The sequence below is a fragment of the Oncorhynchus masou genome, chromosome 18 (genome assembly GCF_036934945.1).
Source record: "Oncorhynchus masou masou isolate Uvic2021 chromosome 18, UVic_Omas_1.1, whole genome shotgun sequence".
Classification (NCBI taxonomy): domain Eukaryota; kingdom Metazoa; phylum Chordata; class Actinopteri; order Salmoniformes; family Salmonidae; genus Oncorhynchus; species Oncorhynchus masou.
The window spans coordinates 25,050,189-25,075,361 of NC_088229.1; the positions used below are offsets into that span (position 1 = coordinate 25,050,189).

General features: G+C 43.5%; 2 protein-coding genes across 6 annotated transcripts in view; both read right to left on the bottom strand.

Annotated features, from left to right (window-relative positions):
• Positions 1–3,203, bottom strand: part of LOC135504286 (6-phosphofructo-2-kinase/fructose-2,6-bisphosphatase 2-like) — a 30,536-nt gene extending 27,333 nt beyond the window's left edge. For 2 of the 4 annotated variants that reach the window (XM_064922700.1, XM_064922698.1), the window contains exons 1-2: positions 3,084–3,203; positions 1,109–1,209 (exon numbers count right to left, since the gene is read on the bottom strand). In XM_064922700.1, the coding sequence (XP_064778772.1) occupies positions 1,109–1,205 (97 nt within the window). In that variant the 5' untranslated portion in view covers positions 1,206–1,209; positions 3,084–3,203. Of the gene's footprint in view, positions 1–1,108; positions 1,424–3,083 lie in introns of those variants that run through there. The other 2 variants (XM_064922699.1, XM_064922701.1) reach the window with 2 other exon arrangements.
• A 1,220-nt stretch (positions 3,204–4,423) lies between these two features.
• The window catches only part of LOC135504288 (disks large-associated protein 4-like), a 131,770-nt gene continuing 111,020 nt past the window's right edge, over positions 4,424–25,173 (bottom strand). For both annotated transcript variants that reach the window (XM_064922706.1, XM_064922705.1), the window contains exons 6-11: positions 12,966–13,396; positions 12,753–12,844; positions 8,834–9,279; positions 7,960–8,051; positions 7,511–7,654; positions 4,424–7,306 (exon numbers count right to left, since the gene is read on the bottom strand). In XM_064922706.1, coding sequence (XP_064778778.1) covers positions 7,088–7,306; positions 7,511–7,654; positions 7,960–8,051; positions 8,834–9,279; positions 12,753–12,844; positions 12,966–13,396 — 1,424 coding nt within the window. In that variant the 3' untranslated portion in view covers positions 4,424–7,087. The remainder of the gene's footprint in view (positions 7,307–7,510; positions 7,655–7,959; positions 8,052–8,833; positions 9,280–12,752; positions 12,845–12,965; positions 13,397–25,173) is intronic.

Here is a 25,173-nt window from a genome sequence, read left to right on the forward strand (position 1 = left end):
AGCCCACCAACACCCATCCTCAGTCCATTGCAAACAAACCCTTGCTATGCTTAACGGTCACGTTACATTTCTAGAACCAGCAAGGCGGTTTAAAAATCTCGATGCTATTGAGCAGCCAATGAATATGTTTGTGTGAGCATGAAGTATGAGTCTCCAGACTGCGCAGAATGGACTGGAAAGTTAATGCCAGACTTGTTTAACTGGGGATGACATTTTGTTATTGCCAAAACACACTCACTGGTGACAAAATACATCAAGGAAACACTTGAGTAAATGAGGGATAAAGTATATTGAAAGCAGGTGCTTCCACACATGCTTAGGGCCATGTATAAAAATGCCCATTTGCCCATTATTTTGGCTACCATGGAGAGAAGAGATATTAGTGACTTTGAAAGAGGGTTCCCAAAGGAGCATAGGGGGTTAAAGGTGTGTGTTTGTGTGTCCTAGTCACCAGATCTCAACCCAATTCAACACTTACGCGACAACGTTTTCCACCACCATAAATAAACCAAATGATGGAATTTCTCATGGAAGAATGGTGTCGCCTCCCTCCAATAGAGTTCCAGACACTTGCAGAATATATGCCAATGCGCATTGATGCTGTGCTGACGGCTCGTGGTGGCCCAACGCACTATTAAGACACTGTTGGTGTTTCCTTTATTTTGGCAGTTAAGATATATCTATCGAGCACCTTTCACACGCTATAGAGGCAGGTAGGGAGACAAGAGATGCCTAGTGTCACGTTGCATCACAGGGGAGGGAGGGTAGTGATATACATGCACCTGCTTTCGCCTTTTGAAAGCCAGCGAGACAAAAGAATAGGACTGATTACTATCTAAAAAAGGGCACTTCGTGTTCATTTCTAAATGTACAATTTGCACAGCAGCCCAAGACCAATTCAATGCACTTAATCAACACAATTGCATTATATTGCGACAAAAAAAAGGTCTGAATGGTTCTGCATTTAGAGGAAGACAGCTTACAATGAATAACCAAAGATCAGATTGATGCATCTGGCAATGAGTTAACATTTAACCTAATTGGGTTAACACAGGAAAGGTACCAGACTAGAATATGATACTGGAAGACCCAGACACACAGTACTTACAGCATTTCTTCTGTACTTCATTGGCCTTGAGCTCTGTTCGCTTTCCCTCTGTTGAGGTTTCCAGCACTGCAGTGCCTTTCTGCTGGCTGGCAGCCATGATGCTAGTAGAAATTGAACACTGTCACTGTGGGACCACCCATACGTAAAACGTATGCACGGATGAGTGGCTTTGGATAAAAGCGTCTGCTAAATGGCATATATATTATACTATTGTGCTGTCCAATGACTGGTTCTGTCACGGCTGGGTTGCCTGGCTGAGGACGCTCTGGGACTGGGAGGTCAGGTCACTAGCTGAGTGAGGTCATCATCATCTCTCTGCAGAGGATTTTACAGATAGTCGATGTTGAAGGTTTTACTTTTTAAACCAATGGTACACTGGGAGTGTACAATACGCTTCAGTAACGTACAGAGATGACAACACTTGGCTGACAAGGCTTGTAAAAGATCAGTAATGTTTAACATCTCAAAGTTCTAGGCTAAATCAAATTACTTGAGAAATCCCTGCATCAGCGTCTAGCTAGCTAGTTGTTTAGTTCATCTTCCCACATTCATTTGTTGACTTTCAATCATAGCTAGCTAGCTGAGTAGATATACACTACATGGTCAAAAGTCTGGACACCCCTTCAAATTAGTGGATTCGGCTATTTCAGCCACACCCCTTGTTGACAGGTGTATGAAATTGAGCACACCTCCATGCAAACTCCATATACAAACATTGGCAGTAGAATGGCCTTACTGAAAAGCTCATCGACTTTCAACATGGCAGCGTCATAGGATGACACATTCCCATCAAGTCAGTTCATCAAATTTCTGCCCTGCTCGAGCTTCCCTGGTCAACTGTAAGTGCTGTTATTGTGAAGTTGAAAAACGTCTAAGAGCAACAACGGCTCAGCCGTGAAGTGGTAGGCCACACAAGCTCACACAACAGGACTGCCGAGTGCAGAATTAATAAAACAAAATGAATTGCCTCTGGAAGCAAAGTCAACACAATAACTGTTCGCAGGGAGCTTCATGAAATGGGTTTCCATTGCCGAGCAGCCACACACAAGCCTAAGACCACCATGCGCAATGCTGCCTGTTGGCTGGAGTGGTGTAAAGCTCGCCGTCATTGGACTCTGGAGCAGTGGAAACACTGTCAGTCCGACAGAATCTGGGTTTGGCGGATGCAAACCCTACTTACCCCAATGCACAGTGCCAACTGTAAAGTTTGGTGGAAGAGGAATAATGGTCTGGGGCTGTTTTTCATGGTTCAGGCTAGGCCCCTTAGCTCCAGTGAAGGGAAATCTTAACACTACAGCATACAATTACATTTTAGACGATTCTGTGCTTCCAACTTTGTGGCTACAGTTTGGGGAAGGCCCTTTCCCGTTTCAGCATAACAATGCCCTGTGCACAAAGCGAGGTCCATACAGAAATAGTTTGTTGAGATCGGTGTGGAAGAACTTGACTGGCCTGCACAGAGCCCTGACCTCAACCCAATCGAACACCTTCGGGATGAGTTGGAATACCGACTGTGAGCCAGGCCTAGTCGCCCAACATCAGTGCCCGACCACACTAATGCTCTTGTTGCTGAATGAAAGCAAGTCCCTGCAACAATGTTCCAACATCTAGTCGAAAGCCTTCCCAGAAGAGTAGAGGATGTTACAGCAGCATGATTTTTTTTAAAAGAGATGTTCGACAAGCAGGTGTCCACATACCTTTGACCATGTAGTGTATTTCACAAGCAGTTTAGCTAGCTAGTTAACGTCAGCTTTAGCACTGTAACAGTAGGCATATAGGCTATGTAGCTAATGTTAGCTAGCTAAGCATGTTGAATCCCACTTTACATCTGAAGAAAGTGACCGGTTGGTTTATTTTTTTACATGTCCATAGCTATGACTTGTTTTATACAATAACTTGAGGACTTCGCTTTATTTTCACTGCAACAACATAGCGATTCACCTACGCAAGGCAGATAGTATTCAGCAGCACTTACCAAAATGACGATAGACGAGTCCACACAAATGTAGCAATCTCTTTGGTGAGTCACTTTTGATTCAGTACAGTATTTAATCAGTTCGTTCCGAGGTGTTCCTCATCCTCTTAATGTTTGGCTCCTCCCGGCGTCCGCAGGAAACGAATCAATATGCGCGCTGGCAATGCACACACCAGTAATATGATATTATGGTCTCCATTTAGGAATGAGAAACGCTCTGTTTTATGTCACACACACATTTTATTGGTATATCTAAAAAATAAAAGAAAATAGCCTTTCATTTTCTAGTTTGTCTACGGTCAGTTAGGCCTACCATCTTGAAGCCGGTAGGGGGAGCGCTATGCTTACTCAACTGTACTCACACACTGAAAACGAATAGGACATTTTACTGGTAATTACAATTCTTTATTCTTTCAAAATAACTAGTATACCATAACATATGAACAACCCCGTATTAGTAGAATATGTGCTTGATTTGTAAAATAATGACCGGTAGTTTCTTAATGGCCCTCTGTCTAATTTGTTTATGCATGTTTCACTATTTGCATCTCTCAAAGAGGAGTTGGCCAATGGGGATGGTGTAATCACCTGTGACACGTCTAAGGAGGTATATCTACAGTCAGGTAAGTGAGATTTTCTACTACCATAGAAAAGTTCATCAGGGAATTTATTTAGTGTCCCATCATTACCCCAAAAGTGATGCATGGCAAAATGTTTTTGACATTATTGATACAATCCAGACCATTAGTTCAAAGAAATCCAAGCCAGATGGCTGAAGTGTTTTGTATTGTCCAAAGTCACTGTCTCAACAGGGTATATGACATCAGGGGTTGCCCCTTCATATGCCCATTATAGCCCTTTATAACACAAAACATACTGTATACAAACTGCCTGAATATACCTGATCAGGCCATTTTCTCCTGAAGGTTCCATTCTTCCAGGCTCCTGATTCTGAAGGAAACAATGTTCTAATCTAGGTTCAGATCTAGATTCTATGCCAGTGTCATGCAGAGACCAGTCTAACACTTCTGACTATGGTTGAAGAGGAGAACATGAAATCTGAGACCAATTCACCAACCCTGAATGACATGAGACTGAATACAGACTAGTCTCCATCCCCAGACAGACAACAAATTGTGATTGGTGCTATGATCTCAGTAGGATCTTTGCAGGACTCTTGTTCTAAGCTATGAAGAAGGCCATTCAAAAGAGATATAACCCTAAAACATGAGCTAACATACAGCTAAATATCATTGAAGACAGCGATTTTATCTGTAATATTAACATCTCAGCTAATATTACATATAGCAATGAGTAGAATAATGTTGGTGACAAGGAGATGTAACAAAGGGATGTTTAATGATTTCTTTGGACAATGAAATGTACACGTCCGTATGATGTATTACAAATAAACAATAATTAACATACTGGTGCCCCTGCATCAGCTGCTTTCCCAGTTCTACTAATTGCCATATTTTACATTATGAGATAAAAATACAAAACTGACTGTGGATCGCACGAGCACTTTGAGGGCAGCCTTGTTGTGGCACAGATGTTAGCCATTTAGGGAGGAGAGCCAGCTCTTCAAGGGGACAAGTTGCATTGAGATCCTGAAATTGCAGATCTTTATCAAAATTCCAAATCAATCCCTCGCATAGCTTTGCGCAAAAACGTAATCGCGGCACTTTGCCTTCTGATCAGAGGTTCTTTGCTTCTGACAGAGTGGGTGGATTTTCTCCATACCTATCCAATCATTTCAGATCTAACAGGAGTGCCTAGGCCAGAGGGTTGATTTGGAATTCAGCGAATGAGTGGAACATGGCAAATCATGAGAAAAAGGAATGCAAAGCTGAAAGCTCATATACACATGAATGCTGTCGCGTGATAGTGTGAATACACCTCTTTTTCAGTGATGCTGACATGTTTCTCTAGGAAGGCATTCAAACTCCACACCATCTCAGTACAATCCTATACAGCACCATCAATTCTCTCCAAATCCAGAAAAATACCAATATAACCTGTGGCACAGGTCAAAACAGTCTCGTGTGTTTTGGCTGACTGCATGGTCAATTCAAACCAGTCACAGAAAATGTCTCATACAAAATGTTTTTAAAAATTATCTGTACACAGGAATAAGAGGTCAAACTGCCAGCCAGACACCATAATAAGAGTACATTAATTCAGCTTGAGCATAGTCTGAAATATTTAGATTCTTAGACCTTTTCAATGCAGACAAGTGATACATAGCAAATACATTTCTTAGTTTCTAATGTATGCTATGTTGTCATTCTTTTGGATCATTATTAATTTGACAGTTGGTGGTAAGGCTTTGACCAATGGAGTAGTGGTTATTAATGGTGTATGACGACCAAAGCGCTGTTATGGTTCGTTCGACTGTTGGCTTGTTAAGTGACTGAGGGCTCACCTGGAGAAAACAGCTCATAGCCTAAGCATTAGACAGGAGGAAGAAGAATAGTTGAAGCTCCTCATGGAACATTGTAAGACAAGCTAGACTCATCACATATTGTTTGACTTTAACCCATCACTTCAGATCTGAGAACACTGAAAGTTTAGGGGCTAGGGGTAGTTGCTTTTTGACTGGGCATCGGAATCACTTTTACATTGCTAGTTCAAACTTGCCATTTTACTTATTGCTTATACGAGTTATCTCCCAACACCACTGGCAGAGCTCTGGCATATGCCGCTGAAAATAAACCATTCTTGGTAATCAGGAAAAAAGGAGAGCTTATAGTTGATTCCACTTTATGATTCAAATGTACTGGAGGTTGAGTAGGAAACAGGGAATGTTGTAATTAAGTGGTGCACAATACCTCATGGTCCCCTGCAACAAATATGGGTAAAGTAACCAGGTAAACAAGTGGCATGACAGGTGCAGTTATCAAGTTATTTTCAATGCATGTTACATTCCTACCTTAGCGCACATCAACTGGCCCTGGTAATCTCTCTTCTTCCCTCAAAAGGGCATAGAAGATGTAAAACATGAGTCTGCACAGACACCGACAGACAGCATATTGCGTGTTTATGAGAGAGAGAATAATTGCATCATGTGCGAACATCATCACGACAGTACATGTACTTGGTCTATAGAAAAACTACCTTAGTACTGAACACTGGACCTTGTCTAACAAACAATCTGGTAAAGAACATTTACAAAACTATTATGGTAACCAGTTTGAGATAGATAGAATGCTACGGTCTTCCTTAGTACACGATAACACCATCTCATATAGATTCCATACAGAGTAAAGCTTATCGTCCACAACCAATGGAGTGGCAGCCTAATACAAAGAGAAAATAGGAAGACTGTGTGGACAGTGAATGAGTACACCTGTGTGTATCCTGAGTGTGTGTGGTAAACGAGACTAGCCCAGCCCAGCTCGCAGACTCAGAAGAAGTGAGGGGATGAGAAGAGAGTAAACTTCTGGGATACCAAGATTCTTCAGCTGACAAGGAATAAGGATGTCCTTTTATCCAAGATGCACATTTAAGACAGTCTTGATGCATTTCAGGAGGAGATAATAATAATATTAATAGTAATAACAATAGTATTAAATGTCTGTTGAGGTCTCCATCTCCATGGCAGCCAGGAAGGAAGTGGTTTTGCATTGTTCTGTATTTTTTTAGCATGCCTGTGCTCTCCTGGGTTCTACTCTGATTGTATGCTGCGCTGCCATTAGGGGACCAGGCTCTGTACCCCGGGGTGTGTCTAGTGCATGTGTGAGGCTGTTCCTTCATGGGGAGCAGTGTGTGTGTGTGTGTGTGTGTGTGTATGTGTGTGTGAGTGTATATGTGGGTGAGAGAGGCTGTTCCTTCATGGGGAGCAGTGTGTGTGTGTGTGTATGTGTGTGTGAGTGTATATGTGGGTGAGAGAGGCTGTTCCTTCATGGGGAGGTGTGTGTGTGTGTGTATGTGTGTGTGAGTGTATATGTGGGTGAGAGAGGCTGTTCCTTCATGGGGAGCAGAGTGCCGGTGGCGGTCTGTTCTCAGAGGCGTGTCTGGGCCTCGGGGACGTAAATCTCAATGCTGTCTGAGCTTTCCGTGGCAGAGTTCTGTCGTACCGACGCTGCGCGTTTGGCCGCCATCAGGCGTTTTCTGGCCTCCTGCCGCTGCTTGTCCACCACAGAGTCCACGCTCCGGTCCTTCCCAGTGGTCAGCTTGGACGTCTTCTTTGGCACAGAGGGGGGAACAACCTTCCTCTCCACCTGAGGATGAGACAGAGATATTAGGAATAAAGAGATTAGGATGAAGAGACATTAGAATTTTGGACTCAAACCCATTAAGAATATGTAGGATGTGTTTGTGCGTAAAGTGTCTTTTTAAAATTTAAATAGAAAGCCGTTTGGATGATAATAATAGTAATAAGTCATCAGGATCTATCAAGGTGATATGTGGTGTGAGTCCAATACCTTCTTCTCTGGCAGCTGCCAGTTGTTGGCCTTGAGTTGCCAGAGCTCGTCAAACTTGACACTGATGTCCTCTACAGAGAGCTGCAGGAGGTCCCAGAACCCCGCCAGATCCTGGGCTGTGGGCCGAGGGTTGGCATTCACATTCTAACAGACAGGATGTGACAGGAAGGACAGTTCTAGTTGGCTTGTCTAGACACACTGACATTACAGAACATTATTCAGTCCTTTCCAGCCATGGCTCACTTTCAGAATACAGATTTAACATCAATATTAGCCATCCGTTACAGAGATGGATGTGTGTGCCTCATTGCTTAGAAGTATGTCTCCATTTGGTATGTATGTATTTTGACACCAGGTGGAGCTCTAAACCAACTCAACCTGCTGAGACTGAAAAAGGTGCATTGAAATGTGCTAGGCTAAGAGGGCATTGTAGGGTTAGTACTACTCACCAGGTTCTCATCACAGAGTCCTCTGAACTGCTGGAACTTCTGGGCTATGAGAAGCTGGGCACTCCCCACTGCACTGCGGACCGTTCCCATCACTACACAGAAAACAACAGCCTGTCAGCCATCACAACAACATGCAGGTTCTCGAAACGGGCACAGAGCGCAATATTTTTTAATGGCAATATAAAATGTCCTTAAAATTGTATAGTTATGTGGCATTTCTGACCTTTGTCCTTAATTACCATTGTCATTACAGTGTACAATTTACATTGCTGGTGACACACTTCATCCATAGAATAAATTACTAACCTTTATTCCCCCAAAAGTTGTAAAAATGATTTTTTACACACTTTTATTTCATTATTAACATTTGCATGAGTAAGATCATACAATACAGGTCTGCTGAGGAATAACTTGATGTGGGAGTCAATACTGTTCATTACACATTCAATAACTGCAATGCAGAGGTATATTATCTACCTGCCTACCTGAGCCAGATCTTGGAGGATCAAAGAGTCTGTCTGCAGTAGTGCCATTAGACTGAAGGAGGTAATGAGCAGCGTTTGCCGTTAACTATTAGCATTAAATGAGCTGGTCCTGCCTTCTCCAATCTCCACAACAGACAGGAGCTTATATGGACTGTATTGTGTTAGGGCTTCAGGGATGAGGACATCATCTCAATTCCACATGTCATAGAACTGACAAGGTATTCACTGATAGGAGATTGTATCTCTGTCTAATGTATAGAGGTCTCCTGTTTAGAGTGAGTATGATAGACTCTTACTCCATGAAAAACCTCTATGCCTATCAGAATGAGTAGTCTACGGTCTTGTATACATTTAGCTGGTTAGTGTGAGTATGGTGTACTGTGTCTTACCTTCCTCTGAGATGTCCTTGTCTTTGGTCTCCTGCTCCATCTGTTGACACCAGCCCTCCATACGTGCAGTCTCAGCCTGTAGTAGTTTGAGGAACCAGTTGCCATCCCGGAGGCAGGTGGGCGTGCCGGGCTGGGCTGCATCTCCCTGGACACTGCCATTACCACTCTCTAAGCTGGGGTCTGGAGGGGGCAGGGAGGAGGGGTCCAGGGCCGGGTCCATTCTCTCTGGGAGGGAGGCAGACACTCTCGCCGTGACTGGGGCATGTTTGGGAGGATGCCATGCCATCGCGCTGTCCTCACCGTTGGAGGCAGTGGGGGCGGGATCTACAGGCTGGCTGTTGCAGTTGGCTCTACTGTTGTTTTCTGAGGGATGGGTGTCTTGTTGAGAGTCCTGAGGCTCTGTCTCTGTGTTCTGTCTGGAGGCCATGCTGCTGGCCCGGCTGAGTCTGGACGGACACACACACACACACACACACACACACACACACACACACACACACACACACACACACACACACACACAAACACACACACACACACACACAAATTAGTATTGGTGCAGTTCGGAGATCATTTACTGTGGATGTAATAAGGTTGACCTTGGGGCCTGACGACCACAAATCACTGCCCCAATCTCTGACTACTGTGGTCCAGAGATTACTGGAACACACTTTGTGTTAATACATAGACCAAGGACAGTTTGTATTCAGCCATTAGTGCTAGGTTAGACTTCCTCTCCCAACGACAGGCATACAGAAAGCCATCATTATGAAGTGGAGTTTGACTGATAGATCAAGGACATGATTGCTGAGAGCACATTGCCTTTCTCTTTGCCTCTGCAGTAAAAGCAGAGACGGCATGATGAGAGGGTGACTGAGTAAGCATGCAGGAAAGCGAGAAAGATGATTCGAGAGAGTGAGAGAGAGGACAAGATTACAGCGTTCAGTGATAGGGAGAACAGACGGAGTGGGCATACTGTCCAACCAATGTGATTAGGGAGAATTACTATGTACTAGGCTGTTTAAATGGCCAGTTCTTCACAGCACTCTGCCTCCTCCACTGTCGCCAAAACAACAAAGGCCACCAATCAGACAGACCGTGAGAGAGAAAGACAGAGAGATGCTACACTAATACTGTACTGCTGCCAGCGCGAGCTCAGAGTGACTGCTGAGTGACCTTGGTTACTGCCTGGACCAAACAGGCTGAAGCCATGCCAGGGCAGGAGGGGAGGGACTAAGGGAGGAAATAGGGATTAGAGGGTGTGGATGGATTGATGAGTAACGGTTGAACACAGCAGGAGATGCACAAACACGTGTGAAGCAGTTCAATTTAGAGATTGTGAAGGAAACATCAAGGTCTCCGATGTGAAAATGATAGGGATGTGCATCTTTCCCTTTCAAGACGATTCGATATGCATCTAGATACGTGGGCTCCGATATGATACAGGAACGATACGTTTTAGTTTGAAACGATTCGGTTTGATTAGATAACGAATCGATGCGTTTCGGTTGGATGCAATACGATCTGTTATATAAACGCATTCATTTTCCATCCAAAATTCAAAGGTGCTGCTGATGGAGCTCATGAGCTGGATCTGTCTGAGTGTTAGGGCTGTGACGATACCAGTATCACATTATTTTTTCCATGGCAAAAATGAAAACACGAAGCGGCCCTAGTCAGTCCTTTAAGAACCTGCTGTATGTAAAATATTGTGTGCTGTAGCTTGGAAACAATGATGTTAAATCCTCTTCATGTTTTGTTTCCTTGCCACAACAGTAACGAGTATCGCGATACTGGTAACATCCCGGCACTAGTGTGTGTGTGTATAAAATGATGTATGTACTATGTAGGCACCTGATCTGAGCCATAATGGAGACTAAGCATCTACCACCCCACTACTATCAGATTGGGGGGGGGGGGCAATGTTGCCCATGTTTTCTCTCTCCCCACGTTGGTTCTGATATCACCAGCACCCCCTAATTAACTTGTAATTTCTGCAGATTATGTGTTTGGGTTAGTGATAGTGCTGAGCGATTAGTGCCTTTGGGCCCCCGAGTGGCGCAGCGGTCTAAGGCACTGCATCTCAGTGCTAGAGGAGTCACTACAGACACCCTGGTTTGAATTCAGGCTGTATCACAACCGGACGTGATTTGGAGTCCCATAGGGCAGTGCACAATTGGCCCAGTGTCGTCCGGGTTTGGCCAGTGTGGGCCGTCATTATAAATAAGAATTTGCTCTTAACTGACTTGCCTGGTTAAATAAAAAGTTACACTTATTTTTTTTTTAAACATTGAGGTTGGTTTGGTTTTGGTTCAATTATTTAAAATAAAAGTGGCAATAATTTGAGTTGAATGCTGTAACACAGAATAAAACAATTAATAAAAGTTCCATGATGCTACTGACTGTCCATCACTGCTTATCACTTATTAACCATCATTTATTCACATCACTTTTATAAAATATTTCAATTGTTGTGTATATTACATTTGTTTATTTGATGACTGTCATTTCATTCCAAGTCATCATCTCATCTCTACAGATCTGCTGCCTATTCAGTCTGACAAAATAACCATTTTGTAGTTCTTCAAAGTAAATAAGGCATACTTTTATGGACTGCTGAATACCAACTATCAATCACAACAGCTGCTCTCTATATCCCCTCATGTTCATTCTTGTCTCTTCCGCAGCAGGCACAAAAGAAAGACCGGACAAGTAGATGCGCAATGGATTATGGTCATTGGAGTTAAAAAATAAAATGTAACCTGATCAAAATAAAATCTATCGTAAGCGCCGCTCAGCAGGTATAGCCAGATGATAGTTAACTAGCTCACTAACAAGCTTGTGTCTGCAAAGTGGCACCAGAATTCAAATAAAAACACTTCTTGCCTTTTTCTATTTAATAAATCTGATGTGAAACCTGATAACTACAGTATCCTTAGCATTAAAAAAGTCAATACATTATTCTACAATTAAAAATCTCCCCAACTTCTGAATCACGCTTGTAAAGTCAGTAGACAATGCTTCGCAAGGGGGAGGGGCAGGTAACACACACACACACACACAGAATTTCAGCTGGCTGGCAGACACTGGAATGCGTTTCTGTGTGAGAGAGGGCTTTGCGCATGGGCACTTCGTGGGAAGAAAATGCCCAGTTCCCATGCTTTAAAAATAACTGTGCTGTTCCGGAACAGTATAGATGACTTTCGTTCCTGGTTCTGTTTCTGAAAAAATGTCATTATGTCCTCAGTTCTCTTCCCTGAGTCGGTTCCAACCCCAGGTCTCCAGTAGCTTATTTTTATTCTGGTAAAACAGTGCCTAGATAACAATAACATAGCAAATTACACAGATTCTCACTACTAATAAAGCCTAATACTGTATCATAGAAGGCATTTTAGCATTTGAACGATGAAGGTGCCACGTAGATGTGCAATATCAGGAAAAGGCAGCCTACTCCGCGTCGGTCAGCGGGTGAAACTGGGCACAGTGCAGTTTGACTAGACTACTGATATTGACCGGGGGTTGTTCAGCATGCAAAATGACTTGTAGATCAAAGACTGTCAATGCAGTTACATGCAGTTCGACACTAACAGAGGACGCATCAGTTGTCACCAGAAATGTGAGGTATTTTCAGAAGGTAGGAAGAACTTAATATGAGCAAAACATTTTAGGGAACCAGCGATTCGTAATATTTGAAATCTGGTTTTCTGACCGACGCATGCCTAGCATGCTAAATTTGCATTGTTTTGGTGTCTGTGGACCGCTGCACTTGCATCTTAAACATTTGAATCGGGACCGATGCGTATAGGTGAATCATTACATCCCTATAAAATGAGAAATGACTATTACGCAAGTGACTGAACAGCTGATTGAGTGATCAGCTGATTGAGATTATCTTGTGTTGATTAAGGATTTGACTTACGGCCTGCCGTTCTCCACCTGCACTCCAATAGACTGGAACTTGGTCGAGGGGGGAGGTTGAACCTCTCTCTGGATTGGCTGAACGCAGTCCACCTATGAGTCAACCATTACAACGAATTAGTCAGTCAATCTAAGCATCCTCCCAGATTACAGTGCATCACAGACATTAAAGCTGAACTAACAGTCAATTTAGAAAATTGATTCCTGGGCTCACCTGGATGCCGATAGACGAGAGCTTCCTCTTTGTGGGAACAGGCTCTGGAAGGGTTAGGGACTGATCTGGAGTGAGGCTGGGGCCTGGGTTTAGAGTGTCATTCTGGGGCTCAACCTGGGTGCCGGTACTTGTGGTGGTGCTGAAGAAGGGAAGTGGGAAGGAGTCTCTTGGGGCAGGGATGGGGGCTGGGGCCCGGGGTTGAGAGCCCTTGGCCAGGCTGCCTGTACGCAGGCTGCAGAGGCTATCAGAGGAGTTGCTGCGTCCTGATTGGCTGTTGGCCTCACTGCGGTGGTCCTGTTGGTCCAGGTATGTGTCCTGGGCTGACTCTGTGCTGCTCTGCACCGTCACAGAGATGTGGGGCTTGGAGGTGGTGCGCGGTGGGACCGGTGGTGGGCCCTTCTTACAGGAGCTGCTTACACACCTAGGGAGTGCTGGGAAAGAGGAAGGAAGTGCCATTAGTTGAAACCTGAACAAGGACAAAGCAGGAAGTTAATTAAAGTAGTGCCAACTGAACCACCACAACAGCTAAACTGAGTTGTAAAAGAACAGGGCAGATCAAAGACAGCCTGCTCTAAAGCAACTTCAAAAATACAATAAAAACATACCCAATTTTCCGAAACATATTTTCCCATGCCTAACACACACACACCTCCATGTTTCCTGTAAACCTGCTGTTTCAGTTCCATTGACGTCAGTCAATCTGTCCCTATGGGAGTCCCTTACCTGCTTAGTAGTGCCTACTGCCTACCCTCCCAATCGTCTTTCTCAAGGGACTATAAAGTGGGGTAAGTCAGACACATTCTGTGTCCAATGGAAATGCGCTATTCTTCATTATGGAAGTAGCAGCAGGATAGTTCAGGGAACCATTGATCATTGACTCCTGATAAACTGCAGATAGATTTATTGTGTTGTTGAATGAATAGCATAATTTTTTCTGCCATAGAAACCCTTGGTTTCAAAACTGTACGAAAAAAACCCAGTCCAAACTACAATGAAAAACGCTTTCAGTGTAAACTTAAATGACTAAAACCAGATAAAGCATATATAAAATATATTATAAAAAAATTACAATAAAGTCTTTGAGAACTAACAAATCACCAAAACAAAAGCTAGACAGTCAGGGGAATATAAAATTCCCAAGACAATGAATTTACCAGTATTGATTTTGATATTCAGTTTCAGCAAAAGAACACAGCATTAGCCATGGCAAAATGAATAGAACTTCAGGAAATTATCTTTAAAACTGCACAATTCTCTCAGCTCCATGGCAGAATGTAGAATTTCTGGAAATTTGCTCTAGAACTGCAACATTTTCTATCAGCTCATGGCAAAATGTGTAGAATTGCACAGATTTAACTTTAAAACTGCAAAAAATGTATCTTGGCTCAATGGAGAAATTCAGAAAATTGAAGGAAAGTAGTGTCAAATCCAACTGTGTCGACCGTGCCCATTGCCACGCTCCCTGCCAAACCCACCACCTTAGCCCCTTTTTGATCCAGAAAACCCCTGAATAAGTCTCCTCATTTCCCCTGGAAATACCAATAACACACTGACAAACAATCATGACACTCCCCGGGCTGATCTTACTGCAAACATTTCCAAGAGGAGTCAAAGAAGGAATTACCAGCAAGAGAAATAATAGGTCTGACACAAGAGCAGGGGATTTCACTCTAGCCTAGTGCTTGAGGGTGGACCTGACCCCTGTTCTTGTCATCAGTGACTGATTGGAGGGTTACTGAGTGAAACAGAGAGGTAATTACCGTAATACAACTCAAAAGAGAACCCAGAAACTGGGTCAGGCAGGGCATATGCTGCTGCTAGATATAAAAATGCAAACTAAAGGAGAGGCTGGCCCTTTTGTAAGAAATAAGTTGCCATTTAAACTAGGGCTGGGAACTGCCAGGGACCCGATAGTTATGTGCCGACACAATACATATTGCGATTCAAAGGTCCAAACATATTGCTCACCATGTGTCCACTGAAGAGGGACAAGAGAGCCATGAGAACGAGTTGATCGGTCACGGAAATTAAAGTGCTGAAAACAAATTGGCTCCCTATTTAAAAGAGGACGGAGAACAAGCTGTGAAAGAAAAATACTGCCGTTTTGGTCAGGTTCAAAAAACCAGCGCAAGAATAATATGCCGACATTGTTAAAACGATCGTCAAAAACAATATCCCGATATGTAACCGTATCGATTCCACCCCCCCCCCCATCACTAATTTAAACAGTTGGCTGTGTGGCTTGGTGGGATCAACATATCCTGGAAAGAGAGAGGACTGACAGGGCTGCCTGGGAAAATGGGAGAGGAAAGGAAAATTACACTGGTCTGGTCCAGTTACAACACTCACAAAGTCACATTGGCGCCAAGTATACTCCCACACATGACTAAACACACAGTCACAGGCTGAATGAAAGAAAAAATGTAGCACTATTACCGGAAACTGTAGAGAATAACGTACATACTTTACTACAAGGACAGGGTTATTACATGGGTTTGTCTAGGTCCATTTCACAGTTGATTCACCGGTATGAAAAGGGCAATGCCTGGCCTATATAGGTTAATGTTAGTGTGACCAAACATCCTTCAAGATCCTTTGTTTATAGCAACAGGGAAGTGTAGACATGAGATCTGTCATTAACAAATGACAGGCTGCTCCATTTCATTTAACACTCAAATGTCACCAACACACACAAACATGCCTGTGGAATCCAGTGGCCACAGAGAGAAGAGCTGTCTCACACGTTGCTCTAACAGCAGCAACCGCCTCAGCCCTGGGCCTGGAGCCAGCCGAGGACAAAGGGACACCGTTATTCCCAGAGAACGGGACCCATTCTTCAAATGCCCAGCATAGACACACAAGAGTCCGACGAGTTAATTAATGTGGCGTGTTCGGTGTTGTCACGTTCTTCTTAGCACTACAAGCCTCTTGATCCCCATGTCTACGTGGCTGGTACACATTCGCTAGTGTACCACACAAACATGTGTACACAGTCCAGACAGCCTACTCCCTCACCAAACAACTGACAGAGAAAAGGCCATCATCTGGCCATAATCCATCAGTAACATCAATGACAGAGGAAGTGCTGTTTTTAAGCACTAACGCTGTAGAACTACCTATTATTCATACTATTGGCAGAAAGGCTCTGTCCAGTCCTGCTGTGATTTGTATTACTGAACTATGCTTGCTCTGCCCTTCACCATGGGCTGACTGCCCAGAGGTGATTATGGGGTAGATTAACTAAGCTGTCTGGAACCTCTTCTCCTGTGGGGCAGTGCCAACCCTACTACCCACCCACTGGTCTCATAGACAGCATCAGCTATCCAGGGCTGGCATCAGAAGGGACAAACATCAGAAAACACTGAGCACTTGGATATCTGATAACATGAGTATTGCTAGTGAATGAGTCTGTGAATCACACCTCTACTTTGCATTCAATGCAAAACCAGTCTGGCCTAGGATATGTTAATGCACGAGGCATGAGTGGATTACAGAACTGGACTTTGATCAGAAACAAAGTAGTTTTACAGTCTATTGTTGATTATAACTGACAGGGAGCAGTCCATGATGCAATGAAGAATGGTGCCGAAGGAGATGGCTGCCATTTTACGATCCCCATAACCAACTGTGATATTGTGCATGTTTTTTCGCGTTATTTTGTATATAATGTTTCTGCCAGCATGTTTTATGACTGAAAATAGCTTCTAGATATCAGGACAGAGATTACTCACCCCATACTGGAGGAATACTTTATCTTCAACGAGTCAGGCGGGAAGGAATTACTTCAGACGGCCGACAAGGCCCTCATCCCCACCATTCTTAGGAGAAAGAGACAGTGATATCGTTGACGAAGATCCGGGTGCCTTGTATCCGTCGCCGAGTGGGTAATCTACCTTTACCATCAGTCCTATTAGCCAACGTGCCAATCAATCGCTAATTAAAAAATAATTTAAAAAAACACAAATTACAATCACCTACACCCTACCAGCAGGACATTAAAAACTGTAATATCTTATGTTTCACCGAATCGTGGCTGAACGACGACATGAATAACATACAGCTGGTGGGTTCTAAGCTTTTTCGGGTAGATAGAACAGCAGCCTCTGGTAAGACAAGGGGTGACGGTCTATGTATATTGATAAACAACAGCTGGTGCACAAGATCTAAGGAAGTCTTGCCATTTTGCTTGCCTGAGGTAGAATATCTCATGATAAGCTGTAAATCACACTATTTACCAAGAGAGTTTTCATCTGTATTTTTCATAGCTGTCTCCATACCACCACAAACAGATGCTGGCAATAAGACCGCAGTCAATCAGCTGTATAAGGCCATAAGAAACTCAAATCCATTTTTACCTCAAATCTACCAGCACGTGCAACCAGAGGTGAAAAAAAAAACTCTAGACAACCTTTACTCCACACAGAGACATGTACAAAGCTCTCACTCCCCCTCCAATTGGTAAATCTGACCATAATTCTATCCTCCTGATTCCTACTTACAGACAACAACTAAAGCAGAAAGCACCAGTAACTCTGTACATGTACCCCCTCTATATAGCCTCGCTATTGTTATTTTACTGCTGCTGTTTAATTATTTGTTACTTCTGTTTTATTTTTTTACTGATCACATTTTTCTTCTTAAAGTAGTTGGTTAAGGGCTTGTAAGTACGCATTACACTGTAAGGTCTACTACCCCTGTTGTATTCGGCGCATGTGACAAATAAAATCTGATTTGACTGATGAAAAAGGTGTTAGGAGAATAGACTAGCTAGGCAAAGGGTTCTCTCCCTGTGGGGCTCATGGGGTGTCTCCTGCTCTGAAAGCAGTTAACATCCATTACAGCAGTAACAGCACTGTCAACATGTTGATGATCATCACATTAACCTACAATGGATCACTCGTTAAAAGCAATGCAGTGAATTCTCCAAGACACACTCTAGCTCTATAATCATGTGTGAGAAGTATCTGATTACCAGTAATGGTTCAGCAGCCAGTTATATTATGGCCAGATAAATGACACTGAATAATGTGACCCAGTGTAATTTCATCCTCTCTGTCTTCGTGGTTTGTAACAGAGAGAGAGGCAAAACAGGAGGTTTTACGTCGCCCAAAATCTATCCACAAAAATAAGCCCATTTTTTGTATGAGATCAATGAGGGTTTGAATTTGGTCAACAAAAATTGTAAACTGAACAAAAATCTAAAATGCAACGCAAAGTGTTTGCGCTAAAATAAAATATCCCAGAAATTCAATTTTCTAGGCATATTTGTTCATATCCCTTTGCCAAGATAATCCATCCACCTGACAGGTGTGGCATATCAAGGATCTGATTAAACAGCATGATCATTACACAGGTGCACCTACCCCTTTTACGCTACTGCTACTCTCTGTTCATCATATATGCAGTCACTTTAACCACATCTACATGTACATACTACCTCAATCAGCCTGACAAACAGGTGTCTGTATGTAGCCTGTCTTTTTACTGTTGTTTTATTTCTTTACTTACCTATTGTTCACCTAACACCTTTTTTGCACTGTTGGTTAGAGCCTGTAAGTAAGCATTTCACTGTTGTATTCAGCGCACGTGACAAATAAACTTGGATTTGATTTAGAATAAAAGGCCACCCTAAAATGTGCAGTTGTCACAAAACACAATGCCAGAGATGTCAAGTTGAGGGAGCGTGCAATTGGCATGCTGACTGCAGGTGTGTCCACCAGAGCTGCTGCTGAAGAGAATTTAATGTTAATTTCTCTACCACAAGCCACCATCAACCAACATCGTTTTAGAGAATTTAGCAATACCTGCAACTGGCCTCAACTGCAGACCACATGTAACCACATCGGCCCAGAAGCTCCACATCTGGCTTCTTAGTCTGAGACCAGCCACCCGGACAGCTGATGAAATTGAGGAGTATTTGCGTCTTCAATAAGGCTCATTTGTGGGAGAAAACATTCTGATTGGCTGGGCACTTGCCCAGTCATGAGAAATCCATAGATTGGGGACTAATGAATTGACTGATTTCCTTATATGAACAGTAACTCAGTGAAATTGTTGAATGTTGCGTTTATATTTCTGTTCAGTATAATTGCTCATTTGCTACGTGAGGATTATTTGATTGAATAGAAGTTTCGTAATGGTTAGGTTGTTACGAATGCTCCCTCAACTTTCAACAATTATCATAGTAACAATAACAAACGTGATTGAGAGAAAAACAAGGCTTTTCGGCAAATAAAACCAAAAATGACTATCGGAGTTGCGTCCGTTGAGGACTCATCATGAATATAACCTGTTGTGGCATATGGACGTTGCCCATGAGGCCTTCCACCATTTTAAAATATTCAACTGGGTAGGAATTCTTATGAGTTAGGAGCAATCAGCCAATGAAGAAGAAAATGTACTACTTTTAAAATGGAGATTGCCTCAATGGCACTGCCCATGCTGTCACAGACGCTATAATGGCACAGATACAAAGATGAGTCCTTTATCCATCCCTCTCGATGGCCTGTTGTACACACGAGTATCTGCTCTCACATTGGCTAGAATGGTCCCACCTGATCTCGCCTCCTCCCACCTGCTTTACATCTGAGGACATGTAAATCCATTGTTAGACCAGTCACTATCTTGTTAATATAATACACACTCTTTTCATAACCATAGACTTAAAAAAATATACAAGTTCACTATTCTCTACCATCTTGGAACATCAGTCTCTGAGATTGCAGTGGGATTTAACATGGTTTAATTACTGTTGGTCTTATTTTTGTGAAACCCTCATCCTACCAGTTGAGATGTGTGTTAATTAAGCAAACCAGCCTCAAGTGGGCAGATGAGACATGGTGCTGATTTGGCTGTTTCCCAACCTGGAGGGCATAATAAATTCTTAGCACTGCAAATAGAAAAAAAGAAACATGCATGTTCTTTCTCTGAACCTGTGTAGCGTTGCACCCTAATGAATGGGACCTTGGTCTGATGACTCCAGAGCTGCTTCCTGCATCTCTTCCTGTCTGCACTAAAAGCATTCGCATACTTCCCAGCCTAAACATTTCAGAAGAGTTTGTGCATATTAGACGACATTGTGCTGTTTTTTTTCTTTCTTTTTGGCCTATGGTAAAGTTTTTTTTCAGACACACAAAAATGTTTCTCCGGGCAAGCCGAAGTCTACGCCTTTTGATCGGTGATTGGTCAAGAGTAGGGATTCTTCAATAAAGTATTGTCATTCAACGAGAGACGACTCGTTTTTCATGCACATTTTTCCCACTTAGAAATAATTTATCAAATATCTTAGTTAATGTAAAACTAAGATCCTCTGGACCAGAAAAAGGAGGGCCGAACAGGCCCCCATTAACATCGACGGGGCTGTAGTAGAGCAGGTTGAGTGCTTCAAGTTTCTTGGTGTCCACATCACCAACTAACTATCATGGTCCAAACACACCAAGACAGTTGTGAAGAGGGCATGACAAAACCTTTTCCCCCTCAGGAGACTGACGATTTGGCATGGGCCACCAGATCATCAAAAGATGGTTCTACAGCGTCGAGAGCATCCTGACCGGTTGCATCACCGCCTGGTAAGGCAACTGCTCGGCATCCGACCGTAAGGCGCTAGAGAGGGTAGTATGCACTGCCCAGTACATCACTGGGGCCAAGCTTAATGCCACCCGGGACCTCCATACCAGGCGGTGTCAGAGGAAGGCCAAATAAATTGTCGAAGACTCCTGTCACCCAAGTCATAAACTGTTCTCTCTGCTTCCCCACTGAAAGCGGTAGCGGAGCGCAAAGTCTAGGTCCAAAAGGATTCTAAAAACAGCTTCTACCACCAAGCCATGACTGCTAAACAATTAATAAAACGGCACACGGACTATTTACATTGTCACCCACCCTTTGTTTTTACAAAGCTGCTACTCACTTTACCCCTACCTACATGTACAAATTACCTCGACTAACCTGTACCCCCGCACATTGACTCGGTACCAGTACCCCTTGTATATAACTTTGTAATTGTTATTTTATTGTGTTACTTTCTATTGTGTTTGTTTAGTTAGTAAATATTTTCTTAACTCTATCTCTGGAACTGCATTGTTGGTTAACTTCTTTGGGACTGGGGGGGGCAGTATTGAGTAGCTTGAATAAAAAGGTGCCTAGAGTAAACTGCCTGCTACTCAGGCCTAAAAGCTAGAATATGCATATAATTAGTAGATTTTGATAGAAATATGAGGTTTGTAGTTTAAGTCTTTGCCTATCGAACAGTGTCTATGGGGTCAAATTGCACTTCCTAAGGCTTCCACTAGATGTCAAAAGTCTTTAGAACCTTGTTTGATGCTTCTACTGTGAAGGAGGGGGGAATGAGAGCTGATTGAGTCAGGTCTCTGGCAAAGTGCCATGAGCTCAGTCGCTCACGTGAGCGTTAGCTGCGTTCCATTGCATTTCTACAGACAAAGGAATTCTCTGGTTGAAACATTGAAGATTTATGATAAAAACATCCTAAAGATTGATTCTATACTTCGTTTGACATGTTTCTAAGAACTGTAATATGACTTTTCTTCTGAACTTTCAGCTGGACTTGCCAGCGCGCCGTGATTTTGGATTTGTGTACTAAACGCACAAACAAAAGGAGGTATTTGGACATAAATGATGGACTTCATCAAACAAAACAAACATTTATTGTGGAACTGGGATTCCTGGGAGATGCTTTGGACAGACTGCACCACCCTCTGGAGAGCCCTGCGGATGTAGGTGGTGCAGTTGCCATACCAGGATGCTCTCAATTGTGCATCTCTAAAAGTTTGAGGGTTTTAGGTGCCAAGCCAAATTTCTTCAGCCTTCTGAGGGTGAAGAGACGATGTTGTGCCTTCACCACACTTTATGTGTGTGGACCATTTCAGTTTGTTAGTGATGTGTACGCCGACAAACTTGAAGCTTTCCACTGCGGTCCTGTTGATGTGGATAGGGGAAAGTCCATGATGAGCTCCTCAGTTTTGTTGAAGTTGGGTGAGAGGTTATTTTCCTGGCACCACACTCCCAGGGCCCTCACCTCCTTCCTGTAGGCGGTCTTGCCATTGTTGTTAAATCAGGCCTACTGCTGTTGTGTCGCCTGCAAACTTGATGATTCAGTTGGAGGCGTAGGTCAACAGGGAGTACAGGAGGGGGCTGAGCACGCATCCTTGTGGGGCCCCAATGTTGAGGATCAGCAAAGTGGTGATGTGGTTTCCTACCTTCACCACCTGGGGGCGGCCCTTCAGGAAGTCCAGGACTCAGTTGCAAGGAGCGGGGTTGGGACCCAGGGCCTCGAGCTTAATGATGAGTTTGGAGGGTACTATGGTGTTGGTCAAGTAACGGCATTCTTACATAGGTATTCCTCATGGCCAGATGGGACAGGGCAGTGTGCATTGCGATGGCATCGTCTGTGGATCTATTGGGGCAGTAAACAAATTGAAGTGGGTCTAGGGAGTCAAGTAAGGTAGAGTTGATATGATCCTTGACTAGTCTCTCAAAGCACGTCACGATGACAGAAGTGAGTGCTACGGGGGCGATAGTCATTTAGTTAAGTTACCTTTGCTTTCTTGGGTAAAGGAACAATGGTGGACATCTTGAAGCATCTGGGGACAACAGACTGGGATAGGGAGAGATTAAACATGTCCGTAAACACTCCAGCCAGCTGGTCTGCACATGCTCTGAGAACGCGGCTAGGGATGCCGTCTGGGCCAGCAGCCTTGCAAGGATTAACACATTTAAAATGTCTTACTCATGTCGGCCACGGAGAAGGAGAGCCCACAGTCATTAGCAGCGGATGGCATTGTGTTATCCTCAAAGCGGGTGATGGTGTTTAAGCTTGTCCGGAAGCAAGACTGTGTCCTCGCGTAGCTGGTTTCCCCTTGTAGTCTGTGATTGTCTGTAGACCCTGCAACATACGTCATGTCTGAGCAGTTGAATTGCGACTCCACTTTGTCTCTATACTGACGTTTTTCCTGTTTGATTTCCTTAAGGTGGGAATAACTACACTGTTTGTATTCGGCCATATTCCCAGTCACCTTGCCATGGTTAAATGTGGTGGTTCGGACTTTCAGTTTTGCGTGAACGCTGCCATGTATCCACAGTTTCTGGTTAGGGTAGGTTTTAATTGTCAGTGGGTACAACATCTCCTATACATTTCCTGATAAACTCAGTCATCGTTTCAGTGCATTCGTCTATGTTGTTCTCAGAGGCTCCCCGGAACATATCCCAGTACGCGTGATGAAAACAATTTTGAAGCGTGGATTACGATAGTTCAGACCAGCGTTGAATAGTCCTTAGAACGATACTTCCTGTTTGAGCTTCAGACTAAAGGAAGGGAGGAGCAAAATGGAGTCGTGATCAGAATTACCGACGGGAGGGGATTAGAGGGCCTTGTAGGCATCTCGGAAGTTGGAGTAGCTGTGGTCAAGTGTTTTAGCAGCGCGGGTACTGCAGTCAATGTGTTGATAGAACTTCGGTAACATTTTCCTCAAATTTGCTTTGTTAAAATCCCTTGCGACAATAAATGCAGCCTCAGGCTATGTGGTTTCCAGTTTGCATACTCTGTTTCACAGAAACATGGCTCTCTCGGGAATATACTGTCTGAGTCCGTTCAGCCAGTTGGGTTCTCCGTTCATTGCACAGACCGGAATAAATATCTCTCAGGAAAGAAGGAGGGCGGGTGTGTATGTTTCCTGATTAACTATTCATGGTGTGATAACATACAGGAACACTATGTTGCTCCTTGCTGAACCAAGCAAGGTGTAGCAAAGGAGACTTCTGCTTCAGCAGCACATGCAGTTAGGAGAAGAGAAAACGTGCACCTTAAAATTGATTATTTGAATTATTATTTTTCTATTCTAAAAATGGTACAACGATGCCCATTTGGCTGACCTTATCAGTCATCCAAAATTCAATGACAGTCACAGCCCTACTTTTAATAGGTGCTCCTGAGAGTGTTTAAATGCTACTAATCTGCACACGGCAAAGGGTTGGATCAGCCCCAGATTAACAGCATTATAGTGACTGTGTAGCAAGGTGACAGGCTGCTGGAGAACTAGGCTGGTGCTCCAAGACCAGAGGGGATAGACAGGGCTGGTGAGAAACAAAAATGTAGACAGGCTGGACAGGGCTAATGGTGAGTAGTGCTACTGAGAGAGGGAGGCAGGCAGACTGGAGAGGGCAGCCCAAGAACACACCAACAGGAAGACAAAAAACACACAACACAGCAATGGTTTACAAAGAGAGTGGTTAGAATATAAACACCAATGGTAATTCTAGTTCATGATGAGTGTAACAACAAGCTACAGCCTCTCTCCATACAAAGACTGGAAACAGCTGTCCAAAAACTAAGTAACCAGTCAAATCACTTAACTGGAAAAATACTTTGTAAAAATCTGCCCACCCCACAAAAACAGGTTTAGAACAAACTAGTTCTACTCTCTTACAGCACAAGTGTTGGGGGCTGCTTGAAGTGGTCCGTCCAGTCAGTCATAGTGGCGTTACTCCAGGAAGGTATTAAAACGCTAATTATGTCCTGTGGAGTTTCCAGACCACCCTGTGGGGATTGGTGCCAGCTTGGTGGAAAGCCTAATTAGCTGATGTAAATAACCGGAATCAGTCCTGTCAGGTGTCAAGAGGAACGGGCTTGGGTGGGACTGGAGTGGTGTGTTACCAGCCTACTACAGCAAGGCAAATCCTTCTACAACACCAGACAGAATGTCTCTTTTGCTCGAGCACACACAAACACACTTCTTCTAACCCCTTTTAATCTTGTGTTCAACACATACTGTAGGATTAGGCGACCCTCATTTGTATGGCTGTGTGTGTCACGACCAGCTACATGAGCGGTATTACATTGTCAAGATTACACAGGCGGAGCTGTTGAGATTGAACTATGACACCATAGATGCAAGAGATCCTCCTTGTGACCCAATTCTTACAGATTGGTCACTTGAATACAACAGGATTCAGATTCTGCAAAACCAAATACCAAGGACTTACAGACTGAGGGGTTGCATCATTGTACTGTTCTCTATTAATTTCTCTGTAGCACAGTCATTTTACTATTCATCCCTTTAGAATGTCCGTTTGAAAATTGTCATGTAACTATAGTGACTTCACCCACTGACTCACCAATGACCTCATCAATGAGTGTGTGTATAGCCAGACTGTGTGTATTGCCAGAGCATGTGACTCAATGTCTGTATTCATGTGC